The 19,517-nt window shown below is 42.5% G+C and overlaps 1 protein-coding gene across 1 annotated transcript in view; it reads right to left on the bottom strand.

Annotated features, from left to right (window-relative positions):
- DNMT1 (DNA methyltransferase 1) overlaps positions 1-19,517 on the bottom strand; it is an 862,083-nt gene that overhangs the window by 676,589 nt on the left and 165,977 nt on the right. The window contains exon 8 of the mRNA XM_044084674.1: positions 6,296-6,350. Within this exon, the coding sequence (XP_043940609.1) occupies positions 6,296-6,350 (55 nt within the window). The remainder of the gene's footprint in view (positions 1-6,295; positions 6,351-19,517) is intronic.

Below are 19,517 nucleotides of genomic sequence, written 5' to 3'. Positions count from 1 at the left end.
GTTCCAAATAAGCTATGGCAACTTTGAGCACACTGTCTTGTACTTAAAGCCAGGGCAGATGTTGAAGGTACCCTCCCCCAAAGCAGCATGTGGGGAAAATCCTCTTGTATGGCTGGTGATGAAGGGTCTAGATACTCAGATATACATTTTAATGATATACAGGAGAGAGTTATGTATGTACTATAAATGGGCATATGTGCATGCATATGATAACATACCTGTGTGAACACACACAGCATGCTCATTTACAAACTGGGGGAACACCAATTTCCCTATGCATGTCTTTGGGGTGTAGATAGAAACCAGAGCACCTGAATAAAAACCTACACAGGAGCAGCAAGGGCACGCAGACTCCACACCAAAAGGTTTTCTGCTTGAATTATTGGCTATGGCTCCAAGTACTGGGTAATGGCAATACCACTCGCAAAACTACCATGCCAGTGATTGGGTACTTCACATCTATCCTGACCAGACCTCCCAAGACCGCCACTTACTGTGATAAACACTAAAGTACATGAAATCTGAAATGCAAGTATGTTAATATTTAGTGACTGCAAACAATTTACCAGAAATCTTACATTTTACAGACTAAAATGAGGGAAAAGGTTTGAAACATGAGATTCTGTTGGACAAGGAACATGCTCAATCAAGAAAAAATGTTTTATATTTAGAACCATTAATTGGATAGATGGTAATTATTCTTCAGCATGGAAAATACTGTACACTTTCTAAATGAAAATAAAATTAAAAATGTGTATATTAACAAAATAGGATGTGGCACATTGACTTAATATTCAATATAACAACAAAACCAACAAACTTAAATTGTATAAATATTTACAATTTATTCAGAAGATTCACACACACACACACACACAATGTTAAGATTTGGCTAGACTTGATAATACCCTTTAGCTCTACAAAGAATTTCTTCAATAAAATTGTATGTGATTTTAACTACATGGGAGGGTAAAACTTCACTTGTTGGCAACACTGTATAGAGAATCAAGTAGTATTAGACATTCAACAAATTCAGAATAAATACGACATTCCATCAGCAGATTGGTTGATACTACAAAGCACATCATATGTTAAAGGATCTTAATAGTAAAATTAAGATTTCTCCTTATAAAACTAGTCCAAATTTGATAAGTATCAAAAGTTTTTACAATTATAATTGGACAAATCTAATTCAAAATTATACAAAATATTGATAACATAAAACTAACCCTAATGCAAGATATTGGAATTTCATAGCAAAAAGAGGTCACACTAATCAATTGAGTAAAAAATCTTATGTTCTGTTAGCTTACCATTTAATTTACAAGTATGGAAAATATTTACATGGAAATATTTTCAGAGGGCATTACACCTAATAAACTAGCCAAATTCAATTCACTTTTATAAATCCCTTTGTTGGAGATGTTCTTTAAACGGTAAAGCTGATTGGTCTCATTTTTTGATTGCATTAGTATAAAAAAATTCTTGAAAGAAATTCTCCAAGCTATATTCAGATACTCTTATTTTAACCAAATCTTTAGTCCTCTTAAATATTAATGATACTATTGGAATTAAAGACCTATACCTACTTTGGTCCATACTAGCTGAGGCAAGGAAATGCATAACTAAAAAGTGGAAGTCTTCACAAGACCCTACCCTGGAAGAATTCTTGAGATTGATGGAAGCAACCGTAACATTAGAAATAAATGTGAAGGAATCAAGAATTTCACCTATAACACGGTGAAACAATCCTTGGGAAAAATTTTTAACTCTTAGAGACATTACTTCCGCGGTGGTGCAGTGGTAGCACTGTTGCCTCACGGCAAAAGGTTCTCCCATTCGATTCTTGGGTTGGAGTGCCTTGTGTTGAGTCTGCATGTCCTGCCCACGGTCGAGTGGGCGTTCGAAAGACATGCGTTGAATGGGCGTGCCTTCACTGAAGGTTGGGCATCGGGTTGGCAACTCGATACCATAAAAAAACACAACTGCCAATCATTAGCAGACCGGAGTTCCGCTGTGGTGACTCCTAACTGGGAAAAGCCGAAAGACAAACATTGAGGCATTACAAATTAACCCTAAATAATTAATATGTAACTTTATACTTTGATTAGAAATTTGTTAATTTCTTACATTAATTTTTCCTCCTTTGTTCAGGTCAATTTTATATAGTGTATATAATGCTTGTTTATTGATGATTGTACTGTTAAACATTTGGAAAATAAAAAAATTGAAAGAAACTCGTTTTGAATTTACTAACACCATTAAAAGCTGCAGTTGCGCCTAGTTCTATTTTGTCATTTTAAGGTGCATGTACCAACTTTTAATGAAAAAGTTGGTCCTAAAATGTTTCCTAGCTTATCAGGACAACTGCAACTTTAGTACTTTTCTCACAGGATGCAACTATCCAAACCGGGAAACTCCAGCATGCAAAATGAGGGATCGGAAGTAATCTTATCCAGGAAGGTGCGGAAACTTAATTTCATGTGGACATATCATATCCCTCAACTTGCACATGTATTCGATCTTACTCCGAAGCCCATTGAAACTCACAGGATAGCTACAATTGATAATATATTGTAGTAAATACTCCCCTTACATGTTTGTTGCAAATAAAAATGCTCCTTACATCTTAAGTGGAGGGACATGGCACTGTGTAAAATTCTCAAGAATCAAGGATAAAGGCAAAAATTATGGGGATACAAAAGCCCAAAAAATCAGGTACAAGTTCTGAAAAACTTCAATTCAACAGGTTTCAGTCAACATCCATTTTCTCAACACAAATAAACTTTCTGGCATTAGCTGATTTTTCTAACAAATCACTGAAGATTTACACACTACGTGGAGACACAACAAAGAGGCAACCAGGGACTATTGGCAAAAATCAGACAGTTGAAAGATATGCACTGTACATCCACTGCATAAGTGCCTTAAAAGTCCCTTATAAGCATGCTGCTACTGTGTGAGGTGAAAGTGCTGTAGAACGCAGAGTGATGCAAAGTTTATTTCATCCATTCATGTTTTACTCTTTGCTAATGGTCATAAGCTGAATTTACAACAGGTACTTGAATACAAGGACAGTCTTGCATGTACGCATATCTTCTGCAGGTCACCAACTTAAGTATGCAGTACCACTACATTAGCTCTGCAAAGCCAAAAGACAGCATGCAGTGGGTATGGGTGTGTGCACACTCACTCGCATCTGGTTTGACCCTTTCAACATAAATCATGGTTAAACCATTACAGCACCCTTTATTCCCATTCAGCAGGTTTCACTCAAACACGATCATTTCATAGATTTATCTGTTGACCGCTCCATTAAGCACTGCTTTCCAAGTATCTGGTTTAACCCTGCCAGGATTAAAAATAACTTATCTGCTACATCTGGAACATGAGAACCCCTGATATGCAACAAACTCGCACATTTTTGAGGCTTCACATTAAACCTTTAACCTCCCTTGCATTAATCGCACAGCTTTAAGTTGCAAAGATATGCAGAAGTTTGAACTACTTTTGGTGATATGGTAATTTACGATTTTTAGTCTATTTGGCTGCAGCTATAAAGACTAAACATCTGATCATTCTGCCACAAGCGGTACAGTTACAAGGTAAGCCTAGCTAGTTTTCTGTTAATGTGGGAACATTAGCTCCACAACCACCCATACCTCTCAATCTGGACAAAGCCATAAATAAAAGTGAGACCCAATAGGGACAATTTTTAAAAATTGCTCTTACAAAACTTAAGTTGATAGAAAGTGACAGACATTTGAGTTTGACTTTATACCCTTCAAAAAATTCATGCTAATGCAAAACGTGTTCTATTAGTCTAATGATTTGCCACGAATTTGCCAGAAATCCACAATTTTATGAACAGACCAAAAATGAGGCAAAGATCTACACATTCTGAAAATCTGTCCAGTATGGCACACTCAGTAAGTTTGTTAGACTTCACTCACTGCCTCATTGTGTTAATAGCACAAGCAGTGCAGAGTTTGAATCCACATTAGGGAGTGCTTGGGATTGGCATGTTTTAAGGCGTTTACCACGGACAGGGTACGTGGCTCGATAGTCGCCTTCCAAGGGAAACTGGCTAGGCTTAAAATGGCCCACAAGTGCAGCTAGCCTAATACTTACCTAAGGGTAAAGAGCAACATTCCCATCAAGAGTGCATATTGTCTGAAACTAAGATTTATCATAAATCTGCAATAAATAGCTTTATAGGTTGGTACTAGGCTATTGGCCCTAGGGCCTATACAAGCCTAGCCATCACAATTCCCTGGCCATTACTTCCCTGGTCCCTTAACAGGGTGATAGGAAATTCACCCCAGGGATCACGTCCATCTCCCATCCAAATCGTCAAGGTTCATTTTGAAGAGGGCCACAAAGTGGTGCTCAGCTTGACATGTATGGGCAGTCTATTCCAGAGTATGGGGAGTCTGTGTCAGGAACCCAACTCTCCAAGCATGTTTTGTTCATTGTGATGACCAGGTTTAGATCCCTGGAACGTGTGGTTGAGGGATTGGTATTTCTTCAAGTGTAGCATGTCCAACAGCTCTAGGTTTGACATGGCCTTGTATGTTAAGCAGAGGATTGCCTCTGCGCAGGCGATATGCAACAGAGTTTAGCTGGAGTTTTTATATATATATATATATATATATATATATATATATATATATATATATATATATATATATATTATATATAAAGACAGTCAGCATAGGGCATCTGCTTTAGGCTTGTAATTCTTTTAGCAAGGTATTTGTGGCCTAATAGATCTAATGAGGGATGAGTACAGTGGGACAATGACCTTTTTTCTGGATGAAAAGCCCTTAATGATTAGGTGGTGTGCCACATAGGATTTCCTGACTGTTGTGGCGATGTAGTTATCGAACGTGAAACCACCATCCACTTGTATCCTTAAGTCCCTTATCACACTTTTGGTGTTTAGTGTACTCTCATTTATGTGGTAATTCATGGGTACATGGTTTTTCCCAAAGGGGATAACTATACCTTTCTTGGCATTGAGCTTGAGCCCATGGCTCTGGCAGCAAACATCTGTTTCTGTAAGGCCATTTTGTAGAATATCCACATCATTTGGGGATTCAATATAGGTTCCCAGTTTGCAATCATCTGCAAACTTTGTTAGCCAGAGTCCCTTAGTGCTAGCCTGTACTTCAGAGAAGTAGATGCCAAACAAGAGCGGTCCCAGGACTGAATCCTGAGGTACTCCACTTGTCTAGAGCTGGGATTTTGAGTCTGCCACTTTTACAGTGTGGGTTTCGTCAGTAAGCCAGTTGGCAACCCATCGAGTGACACAGGGATTAATGCCCAGCTTAGTAAGTTTACCTAGGATTCCAGAGTGGGGGATGGTGTACCAGTTAGATGCAACACAATTTTCATTTTCTTGCTGCTTTTAAAATTAAATCTTCACAATAGCTTCACCCACACCATGACTTGCTACCCTCTTGCATTTAATAAGCAGAGCCGTAGCTACCTCATCTAGCATCTGCTTTAGTTCCCCAATCTGAATCCCCTCAATTCTAAGATGAGCAAAAGAAACTGCTTGCTACAAACGGCTTGTCCCTATAATCACCCAAGTACTTCAGCCTTGACTGCAATTAAAGTATCAATACTTCTGAATACAGGTACTGCAATACCACCCCACTGGCAACAACTTGTGCCCTTACCACTTTGCCCTCAGTGCAACCATCCCTTAACTAGTAGGGCAGCTAGGGTAGGGAAGAGTGAAGCCCTCATGTGAGGTACCACCCTAATCATCCAAAAATGTGGCCTTAAATACTAATGTAAAGGCAAGACGCTTTAATATCCTACAACTGCTCTTCATTTTTACCCTCTAAAATTAAGCCACATCACAAAGAAAGATTTGACATCCAACCAGAATGTAAAATTCATGCAAAAGGAGTCTGGATGTTTCAGATCCAATGAGTGATAAAATTAGCTTCGGAGACAACAGTGCGACCAAACTTAGCATGACTACTACAATACAGACCACATATGCAGATAAAACTTGCACACTTCCCCCCATATCAGTGCAGTAAATGTAAAGTACAAACCAGGTAGCTGTAGCAGCATTTTACATGCCAGAGGGCTCGACGATGGTGTATCTACCAAACACTTAAAACACTGTTGAATAAGTTCACATACAAATGAAAACCAGAAGCCTTATAAGCAAAACCCTTGCAATTTCTGCAAAACATACTTGTGTATTGCGGATGACACACAGGACAGACTTCGATATACCAATACAATTTGAGTGTTTAACTTTTGTTATTCTTACCTTAACTGGTGGAGGAGCTTTCATCTGGGCTGCATCTGCATCACACTCTTCAATACTAAAAATAAGATAGATACATTTCAAAGTTGTATAATTAATGCATACTTCAGCCCCATACACTTCAAAATATTCAAAAAATTAAGCAGGTGATCAGAGTTGCACTAGTGTGTGGGATGCCAGCAAAAGCTGTAGAGGAAGGATGAGCTTAAGTGGTTATGGTCAGCTTGCCCATCTGGGGATGGGGTTTTGGCAGCTCTGGCTTGCTACAAGGTGGAAAAAGTCACCCAGTGCAGTGTTGTGCCGAACATTTGCAGAGGGGAAAACCGTGTGGAGGCTTGCTTCCCCTACATGCAAATGTATACAGAACTAGATATCTATTTACAGATCTAGAGAGATTATACACATCTATATATACACAGGACGGTGCAGCCGTTGCATTGTCTCCTCACAGCAAGAGGTTCTCCAGTTAGATTCTTGGCTGGAGTGCCTTCTGTGCAGAGTCTGCAAGTCCTCCCTGCGTTTGTGTGGTTTTCCTCCGGGTGCTCTGGTTCTCCCCCCCCCCCCCCCCACATTACAAAGACCAGCATCTACAGCATTCCTCCCTGGGCCTTCACTGAAAATTGGCTTCATTCCAAGTTGGACTTTTCTGGTCAACAAAGGTTAAATAAAATCCCTAGAAATCTTACTAGATTTCTATATACACATACACAATTTTACACACATCAGACCAACATTTTCAGGTACAATAATTTCAAAATACAAATTCCACTCGTGATTACAAAACGCACAACCCTAAAACCTTAGCTTGGTACACAAACATATCAAAAGACAACTTTACTATAAAATTAGTCCTGGAATTTACCACCATTTTGTAACACAAAGTGTGTCTTGCTTTTAGTAAGTCCTACCAATAGGACAGAGTACTTTTCAGAGAAAGAGGTATAGAGAATTAAGTAATCTGGAGAAAAACTGTTCCTACCATCAAATGAGAAAGGGACAGAAAGGGGAGTAGATCAGGGACTATACAATCTAAGGGGGGGGGCATTACAGATTAAACATGAGGGATTAATAAAATGGGCAAAGAAAAACCTTTAACCAGAGAAAGATGCGTTTAGAGAGAGAATAGTAGTTACATGTTCTGTGCACAGATTGGAATTAGATTCTGATATTAAGCAAACTGATATGAAGGGAGTGATGGGGGTTAAAATCTTCCAAGGAGAAATTTGAAGTTTTAATGTATTTTGGGAAAAGGTGCAATTAAAATAGTCAAAATCTCCGCATGGAAAATGCTTGCATAAACATTTTATAACCTGTGAAGTTATATCACATGTACGCAGAATGTAGCAAGAAATGTCAGGGCTGTGTTTTTGTGTGCGTTTGGGGAGGGGGCGAGTTGGATCCTACATGTACGTTTTCCTGTGACTTCACCCAGTTGGAGGAATCTTCAAGGGCTGAATAGGATTTAGAGAAAACATTCTCTGTGGAGCCTGCCCAGAGATAGACATCCCCAACTTGAATCAAATACTGCTTTTTCCGAGAAAACATTCTCTGTGGAGCCTGCCCAGAGATAGACACCCCCAACTTGAATCAAATACTGCTTTTTCCAATAAACCTGATGTCTAAGAAAGTCATCATAAAATAACTTGATCCAATACATTGTCAGGAGGATCTCAATGATGCGTACCTGGTTCAAGGCTCCTGAGAGCACCCCAGCACTATCAGGTTTTACCTCTTATCATGCGTTCCGGCCCCAAAATCTGGACAATACCAAGAAAGGAGGGGGGGTATCCATATTCAAAGACACCCACACCTCAAGACTGGTGGCAACGCACGATGCATCGGAGACCATCCAGGTGCAATTAACCATAGGCAGGACTGCTCTGCAAATTGTAGCATGTTACAGGCCACCCTCACAAACTCAGGAACCTCACATGGCCTTCCTGAAAACACTAGAGGGGATAAATGTATCACCAAACACCATCATACTAGGTGACTTCAATTACCCTAATATAGACTGGGAACACTACTCAAGCCCAAACACCCTAGCCCAAAAGTTCCTGGAATTCATAAACTCAAATGCCATGGAACAACTAGTCACCATCCCCACAAGAGGAGAAAACATACTTGATCTCATCATCACGAACATGGGAGCACAATGTTCAACACCGAAGTATACCCCTCACTGGTGAGATCAGATCACAACTAATCTCGCTGGAGGTCCTCATCCCACCCCCACCTGAAATAAAAAGACCACAGTAAAGAACTTCTCGAAGCCGACTTCACACTTCTAAAGACTAGTGTGGTCTCCTTTAAGGCCCCCGAGCCGACGGAAAACAGTACTCAAGCCGCTGAATCACTTACAAATGCCTTCTACCAGCACCTGCAGGACTGCATGGATAAGGCAATCCCAAGCAAAACAAAGACTCTTTGTACCAAAGGCAAGCGTCCACTCTGGTGGACCCCAGCCATAAACAAACTCTACAACAAAAGGAGGAAGCTACTACAAGATAGAGCAAAATCCTTAAAGGTAAGACACCCTTGATCACTAAGTAAAAACTAAGAGCTCTCATAAAATCATCCAAAGCAAATTTTGAGAGAAAAATAGCTAAAGACTCAAAAGACAATCATAAGGCCTTCTTTAGCTATGTTAGAAACCTGGGAGGAAACTCCCAGATATGCTCAGAACTAGTTCAAAATGATGTGAAGATTACTGATCCTACAGACATTGCCAACATACTGGCTGACAGGTTCAGTGCAAACTTCTCCCCCCCCAAAAGGAGAGATATCTATACCAAGCGATTGCAGCCCCCAAACATATCCAACGTCCAAGTGAGAACGGTGCTCTCCAATGCAAAAACACAGCATCCATGGGACCTGATGGTGTCCCCGGCTGTGTGCTCCACGAACTCAACGAGGAATTAAACCCACAGCTAGGACAGCTGTTTAATCATAGTCTTACCTCTGGATACGCCCAGGAGTGGCGCACTGCAACTGTGGTCCCACTTCACAAAGGCGGTGCCTCCACCGACCCTGGAAATTACCGGCCCATTAGCTTGACAAGCCTTATCTGCAAAGCCATGGAGAGGATCATAATGGACCTCATAAATAAAGACATAGGGAATTTGCAGACTTTGGATCCATCCCAGTTTGGCTTTGTCAAAGGCAGATCATGCCTTCTAAACTTGGTTGACTTTCGAAACAGTCACCAAAGCCATTGATGAGGGAAAGGTAGTCCATACAGCCTACCTCGATCTGGCGAAGGCCTTTGATACAATACCCCACTCTGGTATCATTGAAAAACTCATCAGCTTAAATGTTAACCCATACATCACAAGATGGGTTGCAAACTGGCTGAGTGACAGAACCCACAGGGTCAGAGTTGCTGGCGCCATGTCAGACTCAAAGCCTGTCACAAGTGGTGTACCACAGGGCTCAGTCCTGGGCCCACTCTTGTTTGGCATCTACTTTTCCTAAGTACAAGCAAACACAGGAGGGTTATGGCTGACAAAGTTTGCAGATGACTGCAAACTGGGCGCCATAGTAGAAAACACATCTGACACAGATATCCTTCAGAAGGGTCTCACAGAAACGGATAACTGGTGCCAGAGCCATGGCCTAAAGTTAAATGCCAAAAAATGCATAGTCATACCCTTCGGGAAAAACAAGGTTACCCCTAGCTACCAAATAGGTGGCAATCCACTGAGTACAGAAGAAGTTATCAGGGACCTGGGGACCCAGGTTGATAGTAGTCTGTCATTCGACACCCATGTAGCTAAAGTAGTTAGGAAGACCTTCTACATTGCCCACCTTATCATGAAGGGATTCTCATCTAGATCAAGGGAGGTCATAGTCTCCCTATACTCATCACTCAGACCAATGATTTGAGTACAATGCCCCATTCGGAATGTATCTGACCCGACACTTGCAGCAGCTGGAGAGGCCACAAAAGTTCCTCACCAAAAGGATAAAGGGTCTCAAACATCTGTCCTATGCTGCCCGACTGAAAGAACTCCAGCTCTATTCAGTCGCTTACCGCTCGAGGTGACCTTTGCCTAACATACAAGGCCATGTCAAACCCAGATTTGATGAATATGCTTCACCTCAAAAAATCTAGATCCGTCAGAGCCACAAGGGCGGGAGACTTTAACCTCGACACGGCTATTAATAGGACGTGCTGGAGGGATAGATTCATCACCCAAAGACTCCCTATGCTGTGGAATAAAATCCCGGTATATGTGAGGCAGAGCACCTCGCTGGCCTTGTTCAAGAGAAATCTTGACCAATGGATGGGAGATCGCAGATATACCCCAGGGATTACCTCAGTGTCACTGCTCAACAGAGGCACAGCAAAATAATGGGTATAGTTCCCCATACTAAAGGGGTGGCGTAAGCCACAAAACTATGGGCTAGGCTTGTAAATGCCCTCGGGCAGATAGCCTAGTATGAACCTATGAACCTATGCACAGGAAAAGGAAAGCAAAAAGCTGAAAGGAAAGATGAACCTCCTTGGGAAATGGGAAAGGCTCTAGTGTTGGCTGATATCAGAGACGGTTATCTACTACAAGTGTAACTACATTTTATTTTAGAACTAGCTGAATAAAGAGGAATAACATTTTGGCTTCTGATTTTTGACACTCAATTGTTCTGTGTTAAGAAGCTTTATTCCAATGTCAGATTCTAGAAAATTAGTCCTGGGAATTCAAGTGCAAAATATTGTGGATTCATAACAAGGCACCTTTCAAATCTAAAAGGTAGTGCTTAAGAACACACTTGTTAAGAAAATGAGTTCACTCAAGGGGAGTTGTTTTAAAACAAGGTCAGATCACAACAGCTGGGGTACTGAATTCCCAAGGGTCAGGATCCAGTTATGCAAGTGTCCTGTAAATAATCCATCATTAAGCAGTGATAACAGAGATGCTACTGCTTCAGAGTAAATCACTTAAATGCAGAACGTTTTATGCTTTTAAGTATTTAAAACTGTCCCTGATTTGTAGTTCTTGCTTCTTTATTTTGGCTAGAATTCTTGGTCAAAAGAAGAAATACTACTGCTCTATTGTTAAACCCCAGCACAGTTGGATACCAAAGTTTGTTATTGTAGTTCATGTTTGCCCATAATGTAACTATGCTTTAACAGAAAAAAAAAACACCTTTTTGGGACAAAAAGTGAAACTGGTATAGAGTCCATTTGTTTAGTTCTGCCCAAATAAAACCTCAGTTGCCAATGTACATACAAGGAATGCAATACGTTCTCCCAGCTTTACCAGGACTGCTGTTACCACTGTTTGAAGTAATTCGGCCATGCCTAAAATGACTTTAGTGGTTCTTTGCACATAACCTGCAACTCTGAAATCCTTTTCACAGAAGTAGCAGCCATGGAAAGATCTTTTCCTGGAATAGTGCTTTAAAGACAGAAGCACCTAGTTCAGACATGACTGCTATCGCACACTGATTAGTCCGACAGAGGTGCAACGTTAGTCCACTGCAGTACTGCATTCTCAAATGGAGCACAAGCAGTTCTGTAGTCTAACAGAGGAGCATAAAAAAGGGCCACTGCGCTGAAATTAGGCTCTGGTCTCTAAATGCACCAGAGGAAGAATCTCTTCCATAGTGTAATTTAGCCCCCCCCCCCCCCCCCGTTTACCATTAACTCCCTAATCTCTCTCAATGTTTAGCAAGTCCTCAGAGAATATGCTGGAGTATACAAACTGGTCAGCATTGGAGTCATAAGGTTGTGATGCAGCAGGGACCTTTTGATCAGAGTTTATACCCATAACACAAGGCAGCAGTATAGCAGACACTGCTAGACTCATAAGGGAAAACCAATGATGCCTGGGTCAAAAGGGAGAAATTAACATTTGTTTTACTCCTCTGCTATACCTTTGGGATTATGGGTATGGGAGTGGCAGTGTGGAGTATGCAAAGGTGCTACTGTCCAGGCTCCTTGAGCTGCTGTACTTGGGCCCCCTCAAGCAAAGTAGTGCTGGCATCAAGGGTTAAAACTGTAGATTCAAAAAAAAAAAAAAAAACCACAACACACTAGTCTAGTTTTACACAGGAGAGCCCATAAAACCAGTCTCTTACCTTCCATGCCCAGCATTTCTGAACACTGAATAAGAAATGGGAATGTAGTCAAGGGACAGTCTTTGGCTTATTGAGAGTCAATATACTACTTTCATCACTAAATGGGATGTGACAGGCAAGCACTCGCCATAAACGTGGAACGTTGGCCATGTTTGGCTGCTTGGTCTGTCATTTTAATTGTATTTCACTATTTGGATTAAGGCAAAGTACAGTTTTGTACCTACCATAAATGTAGATGTTAGAGTGTATACACTGCTGCAGTCATTACACTCTGGTCATCCTGCTGTCAGGCGGTTCCCCAGTCGGCCTGAGTTGCAAAGTCTTGGTCCAGCGTCTGTTGCTGTTGCCTCCTCCCAGTCAGTGCGACAGGGGTATACAAGATGCAGCAGACACCATTTTCTTCAGTTTCTTGTCCCAGATGTCAGGTGCCTCTAAATAGGTAGGCAATTCCAACTGCTAATAAAACATACATAAGAAAAGCAAATAGCTTACAGCTACCAGCAAATACTCCCCATAGGTACTAAAGGCTAGGAGACCTAGATACGTACCAGCCAGTAAGAGGGGAAGGAGGGAGGGTAACCTGGACTGCAGCAGTGTATACACCAACAACTACATTTATGGTAGGTACAAAACTGTACTATGTTCATCGTGGCTGGTTCTATAAGGCATTAGGGGTGGCTATAAGGCCCTGCAACACTGCAGTGACGAAGCCAGCTCTGGATTTAGAGTATAGAGGCAGATGGTAATGCTTGAAGGTATGTACAGAACTCCAAGTTGCTGCTTCCAAAATATCCTTGGTAGGTACTCCCCTGAGGTAGGCAGTTGAAGTGGCTGTTGCCCTGGTGGAGTGAGATCTAATGCTGCTAGGTACAGGTTTTCCATGGTATGTGTAGCAGAAATGTATACAATGTCCTATCCATTTTGAAATTGTCTGTTTCGAAATGGCTTTTCCCTGTGCTCCTGCAGCATATGCTACCAATAATTGCTCAGATTTTCTGAAAGCTTTGGTTTTGCCCAAGTAGAAGCATAACTGCCTGTGAATGTCCAAAGAATGCAGTAATCTCTCCCCTTTATTCTGTGGTTTAGGATAAAAAGTTGACAGGTGAATAGTTTTGTTTAGAGCCACACTGGATGCCACCTTTGGCATAAATGTAGGATTAGTTCTTAAAGACACCCTGTCCTGTTGGAAAAGGAGGAAAGGCTCCACTGCCATTAGCGCCTGTAATTCTGAAACTCTGCTCCTGGCAATATCAGCAAGAAGAGCAGTTTTCCAAGAGATATATTTTAATTCAGCTGTGTTAGCTGGCTCAAAAGGAGGTAAAGTTATTTTCCAAAACAAAAGTTGAGGTCCCAAGTTGGAGTAGGTGCTCTACGGGGCTGTCTTATTTTTTCAGCCCCTCTGAGGTACTGTTTTAACAGAGGATGAGAAAATTGGTGGATCCGTATTGTAATGAGTAGAGATTGCATAGCGTGGATCTTGGAGGACAAGCCTTTGTCCAGCATCTCAGTTGAGTATTTTAGTATCTGAGGAATGTTTGGGACAAGAGGGTCAAGGCTGTGAGCTTGGTTCCAGGCACAGAATCTCTTCCATTATCAGAATAGGCTTTCCTGGTACTAGGCCTTCTGGCCTCCAGAATGACTCCATAACAGCTTTGGAGAGAGGCATTGCTTGCTTGACTAAGGAATCTTCCATGCAGCTAGGTTCAAGGTCTTTAGCTGGCTGTGGAGTATTTGATTGTTGTGCCAAGTCAGCAGATGTGCGATTTGAGGCAAAATACAGGGTGTTTTTTGTGCCAAGCTCCTTAAGATTGCACCAAACTGGCCACGTCAGCACTGGTACCCAATCAGGATCATCTTTGGCTCGTCTTGCCGGGCTTTTATGAGTACCTTTGTCAGGAGAGGTAGTGGTGGGAAAGCATACTTGTAGGTTCTCCCAGCTGAATGAGAGGGCATCCACTTTCCATGCTTGTGGATGGTAACTCCTTGGGCAGAATTTTTGTAGCTGGCAGTTTCTTGGGGATGCAAACAGATCTATGTCCGGGCACCACCATTTCTGTCTTATCATTCTGAATATTTGTGGATTCAATTCCCATTCGTGGGATCCATGAGGTTTCTGCTTAAGTCGTCTGCCAGTGTGTTTCTCTCTCCTGGCAAGAATTGTGCTTGCAGAGGAACTTGGTTTACAGCTGCGTTCCACAAGGTCATGGCTTGTCTGCATAGGGGGTAGGAGTGAGTGCTCCCTTGCTCGTTATGTACCACATAACTGTGGAGTTGTCCATCTTTAGCAGTAGTTGTCTTGGATGCAGCAGGTCCTTGAAAGCTATAAGGGCATTTTGTACAGCTAACATCTTTTTGATCGATGTGAAGATGCCTTTGTTCTGCGGGCCATGTGCCCTGAATACATTTGCCTGCCATGTGTGCTCCCCAGGCGTAATCAGATGCAGCTGTTGTCAGTGTTTGCCTGGCTGTGGGTTGTGTAAAAGGCTGTCCCTTGAGGTGACCAGCTTGAACCCACCATTGAAACTCCTGTTGAAGGCAAGGGATTAGTGGTATAACTGCTTCCAAATTTTGACAGTGTCGAGACCATACATTCTTTAGGTACCATTGTAGTTTCCTCATATGCAGTCTGGCATATGGAATTAGTAGTATGCAGGATGCCATGTAACCCAAAGCCTGCAGAATTTTTCTTGCAGGGAGTTGGGTCTTCACTGCCATCAATTGAAAGTATGGAGTCAGTTGCCCTTGCTTGTCTGGTGTGATAAGCCATCTGGGCAGTTGTGTTCAAGCTGGCACCCAGGAATATAATCTGTGAGGGCACTAGTTTTGATTTTTTGTTTACTGTGTACCCCCAGGCAACTTTTTTTTTTTTTTTTTTTTTTACAAACACCAGATGCTTTATAAGAATGTCCTTGCTCTCTGCTTGAATCAGGCAGTCGTCCACGTACGGATAAATTTGAATTCCTTTATGTCTGAAAAATGTAATTACTGGTGCCAGGCACTTTGTGAAGACCCTGGGCACAGTAGATAAGCCAAAGGGCAGTGCAGAGAATTGGAAGTGCATTGAACCAGCTATGAATCTGAGGTATCTTCTGCAGTTTTGTCCGATAGGGACATGCAGGTATGCCTCCTTGAGGTCCAAAGTCATGAGCAAAGCTTTCTTGCCCAGCATGGGAAGAAGCTGCTGTAGTGTCAACATTTTGAATTTCGGAACATCCAGGTAACAGTTTAGAAATGAAAGATTTAGAATGGGCCTCCAGGCTTTGTCCTTTCTGGGTATCGAGTCTTGAGTAAAATCCTTGTCCTTGCTCCTGTGATGGTACCTTTTGAATAGCTCTCATCCATGAGTGCTGTAATTTGTTTTTGAACCTCTGCCCATTGATTTGGTGGCAGATTTGGCATTCCTTTTAACCTTGGCAGTGTGAAAGTGGAACCTGTAACTTTGAAATAAAATGTTGAGAACCCATTTGTCTTTGGTGATCATTTGCCAATTGTGGTAGAAGAGTGCCAGTTTTCCTCCCAAGGAGGCTGCCAAGAGAGATTTGTTTGGCAGCTGTAGTGGGAAGTCATTGGAGCTGCTTTTTATATGGTTGGGGCCTGTCTTCCCCTTCTTTCTGGCCTGATGCAACCCATTGTCAAGGCCTGTAGGGTTGGGAGGGTGGCCTGATGGTTAAGGTGTTTGCCTGACAAACACAAGGTGCAGGGTTTGAGTCTCACAAGGGATAACTGGCTAGTCTTAAAATGGTTCAAAAGGGCAGTTAGCTTAGTACTAATCTATGAAACTATGAAACCTCTACCTCTTGGAAGTCTATATCTTCCCCTTTGAGGTCTGCATGTAATTGGAAAGGGCAGATTCTTGGATGGCCAGTTTCTGCTAAACCTAGGAGGCTGAACCTGTAAAATCCTTTAGTTTGCATAGATTTTGCCTTATCCTCCATTTTCTTTAATACCTCTTCTGCCTCAACTCCAAACACATCCTGCTGCAAAGGTGCATCCAATAATTCTGCTTTAACATGATCTGGTAACGTATGTTCTTTTAACCAAGCATGTCTTCTAATGACAGAGCCTGTAACTGCTACTCTGCAGGAGGCCTCTAGAGAATCAAAACCACATTGCAAAGTATGCTTGCCCACTTGTTCAGCTGCATGCAATAAATCCTGCATTTCTTTAAAATTAGGAGGATCTGATTCTGGAAGCTTTTTTTTGTTTTAACTGAGACAGTAAAAATTGCTGATATTTTAGCATGTGAAACTGGCAATTTAAGGCTCTCATTGCTAAGTTGCAGACGTATATACTTTCTTACCCCATCTGTCTAATGCTCTGGAATCTGTCAGAGGGAACTGGATTCTTGGCCGAGGAGGCCTTAACCCCTTTGGGTCCCTGGGTCCCTGAGAAATAAGTTTCAGGGTCAGCTACAGGGCTTTTATACAGAAATGTGAGAGTCAGGGACTCTGTCAGGTTTAACAGGGGCTGGAGGGAAGGAATTGGGATTTAAGCTGAATTCAGTATACACAATCCACATCTAACACTGGTGGAATAGCAAGGGGTCCGTGTTGAGGTAATAAAAGGAAGTCTGAGCCTTTTCTTGGATTCTGAGTAATCCTGGCCTTCCCACTGGAAATGCTCCCTCATGGTATGTAGGGTTTCCCCAAAGGAGTAGTCCTCAGGCGGTGAGGCTGATGGAATTGATTCCTCAGCATCAGAATCCTCATAAGGGGGTATAGAGTATCCAAGGTCAGAGGATGAATAAGAAGAGATTGACACCTGGTCGGATGAGTCAGTCTGCATCCTGTCTAGGCCTTTTATCAGGAGGGGGGGTGGGGGGGTGGGACCCCCTGATCAGAGTGATTAGGTCTTCGGCCATTTTGAGCATTTGTTTCTTAGGCATGGAGGCCTGTCCTGGAGAATGCTGTATTTGTTTTTGATTTTAAAGGAGGCTTAGACTTAGCTGAGGGTTTAATGCTTAACTGAGTAGGTCTGAAGACACCCTCTGAAGCTGTGGGTTGCTCAGCTACTCCGGATCCCTCTGAAAGGTTAGCCTCGGTAGGCTGAATAACTTGTGCGCTCTAAGGCCCAGCCATCACCATGTGGGAGTCGGGAAGATGCCTGTGGTTCTACAGAAGCAGTAGTCAGGGACTGCGAAGGCGCCTCCCTGAAAACCAGAGAACCGGTGACTGGCCTAGAAGAGGCTTCGTAGTCAGTTTTGGGCCTTGGATGCCTATCCTTGTCTTTGCGCTTTTTGTGTATTCCGGTCGGAAGTTCCGACGGCATGGTATAATTGAATTTTCTACCAAAACAATGTCGGGCAAAATCAAACCGACATTTAATAGTGCACTTGTTAAACCTAGCACAAACAGACAACCAGTGATGTTGTGGTCTGCACCTAGGCATGGGATACAATAGGAATGTAAATCCTTGAGGTATTTGCTTCCCACAAGAAATAGTTATTAAACTTTCACCAACATCGGTCTGAGGCAAGAAAAAAAGTTTCCCCAATGGGATACTTAGCTTTGTAGAAGACTTCGGTTCTGGATTCGGAATGAAAATCTCAGGAGATGGCCGACCGGCACATGCGAACTGCTTTTGCTTCAGGCACTGCATGGCAAGAAAGACTGAAGAAAATGGAGTCTGCTGCATCTTCTATACCCCTATCGCACTGACGTCAGGGAGGAGGCAACAGCAACCGACGCCGGACCAAGACTTATGGAACTCAGGCCGACTGGGGAACCGCCTGACAGAAAGATAACCCAAGTGCAATGACTGCAGCACTGTAACACAATCACCCTTAATTCACTGGGCCCATTTTTTGGTGTTAAATGGCCTTTGAAATTGAGTAAATGGTTTGCACAGAGATGGCAAAAGCTAATGTCCTGAAACAAAGCTGGTCAGACTTATGAATGGCCTTGGTCCAAATACCCGAGAAGTCTGTGCATATTTAATGAAGGACCCTCTGACTAGCAGACTGAAAAGTAAAAAAGGAAGAGCTGTACTGCCCGATTCATGAGATAGCTCATTAACCATCTTCAGCATACAACAGGACACCAGGTCCCTGTGAAAAACTAACAAGGATGGCCATAAGGGCCTGATGCTCAGAATCCCTCTAAGCAGGAATAAGAGCAAGCAGCAAGTCTTCCAGGTGTAATGTTGCAGATGGGCTGAACCTGCAGGCTCAAATGGAGCCTGGGTCGATTTTTCTAACAAGATGAAGATCCCAATGAGAAGGAATATGCTTTTTAGTGGCCTAAGATGCAGACCCCTTTAAGAAACTTTCACTTCGATGCAAGCAGCCAAGGATTCAAGGGCAGATGGGCAAAAATAGCTGACAAATGGGCCTTGACAAAAAAATAGGCCAAGCCAGACTGAAGCAATCCAAACAGAACAGAGGGAGCCATTAAAAAGGATGATGGTTGTGAACATTGCAGACAGAAAATCTCCCACTTTGACACACGACTTTCTGGTTGTAGATTCTTGCCTCCTGTAAAACCCTGAGCAAGTTCCCAGAAAAAGGGGTGCCTACAAGGGATCAAAACCTTCACCCACAGTGTCAGTTGAGTGGACAAGTGAAGATGGAAGTGACCCCTTGTGCTAGGAGGTACAACCACTGAGGTAACTAGTGGCAACTGACCCTGGCCAAATCCATTAAGAGGGGGACACCAGTGCTGTCTTGGCCAAAAGGAAGTCACTAGCAAGATTTCTGGGGGAGTCCAGCTGAATCTTCTGCAGGACTCTTGGAAGTAGGGGATGGGGAGGGAAGGCATAAAGAAATATCCCCTTCCAAGGGGAAGAAAGGGCACCTGCCTTCCACTCCAGGTGGCATGGCACTCGGAAATAGAAAGACGGGGTTTGAGGGTATGCAAAAAGATCTACCTGAGGGAATACCACACCAATGGACTATGTCCAGAAACAGGTCTCAGATTCATGAGCCTGCTTATAGTATGCCATTAGATTGTCCTTTGAAGGAATAAACTGCCTGAAGAATTAACGGATAACCAAGAGACACCTCTCAAGCCTAAAAAGCCATTCTAGAGAGAATAAGATTTTTGCACCTCCCTGCTTGCTGATTTACATCATTGCAGTGCTGCCCATGTAAACCTTCAGGGGGCCTGGACATATGGGGTGCAAAAAGACTGAAGGGCCTGAATCAGAG

Source organism: Protopterus annectens, chromosome 9.part0 (assembly GCF_019279795.1).
Source record: "Protopterus annectens isolate FY-2018-M chromosome 9.part0, PAN1.0, whole genome shotgun sequence".
Lineage (NCBI taxonomy): Eukaryota > Metazoa > Chordata > Ceratodontiformes > Protopteridae > Protopterus > Protopterus annectens.
Note: the sequence above shows the minus strand (reverse complement) of the source record. Positions and strands in the feature narration are given on the sequence as shown.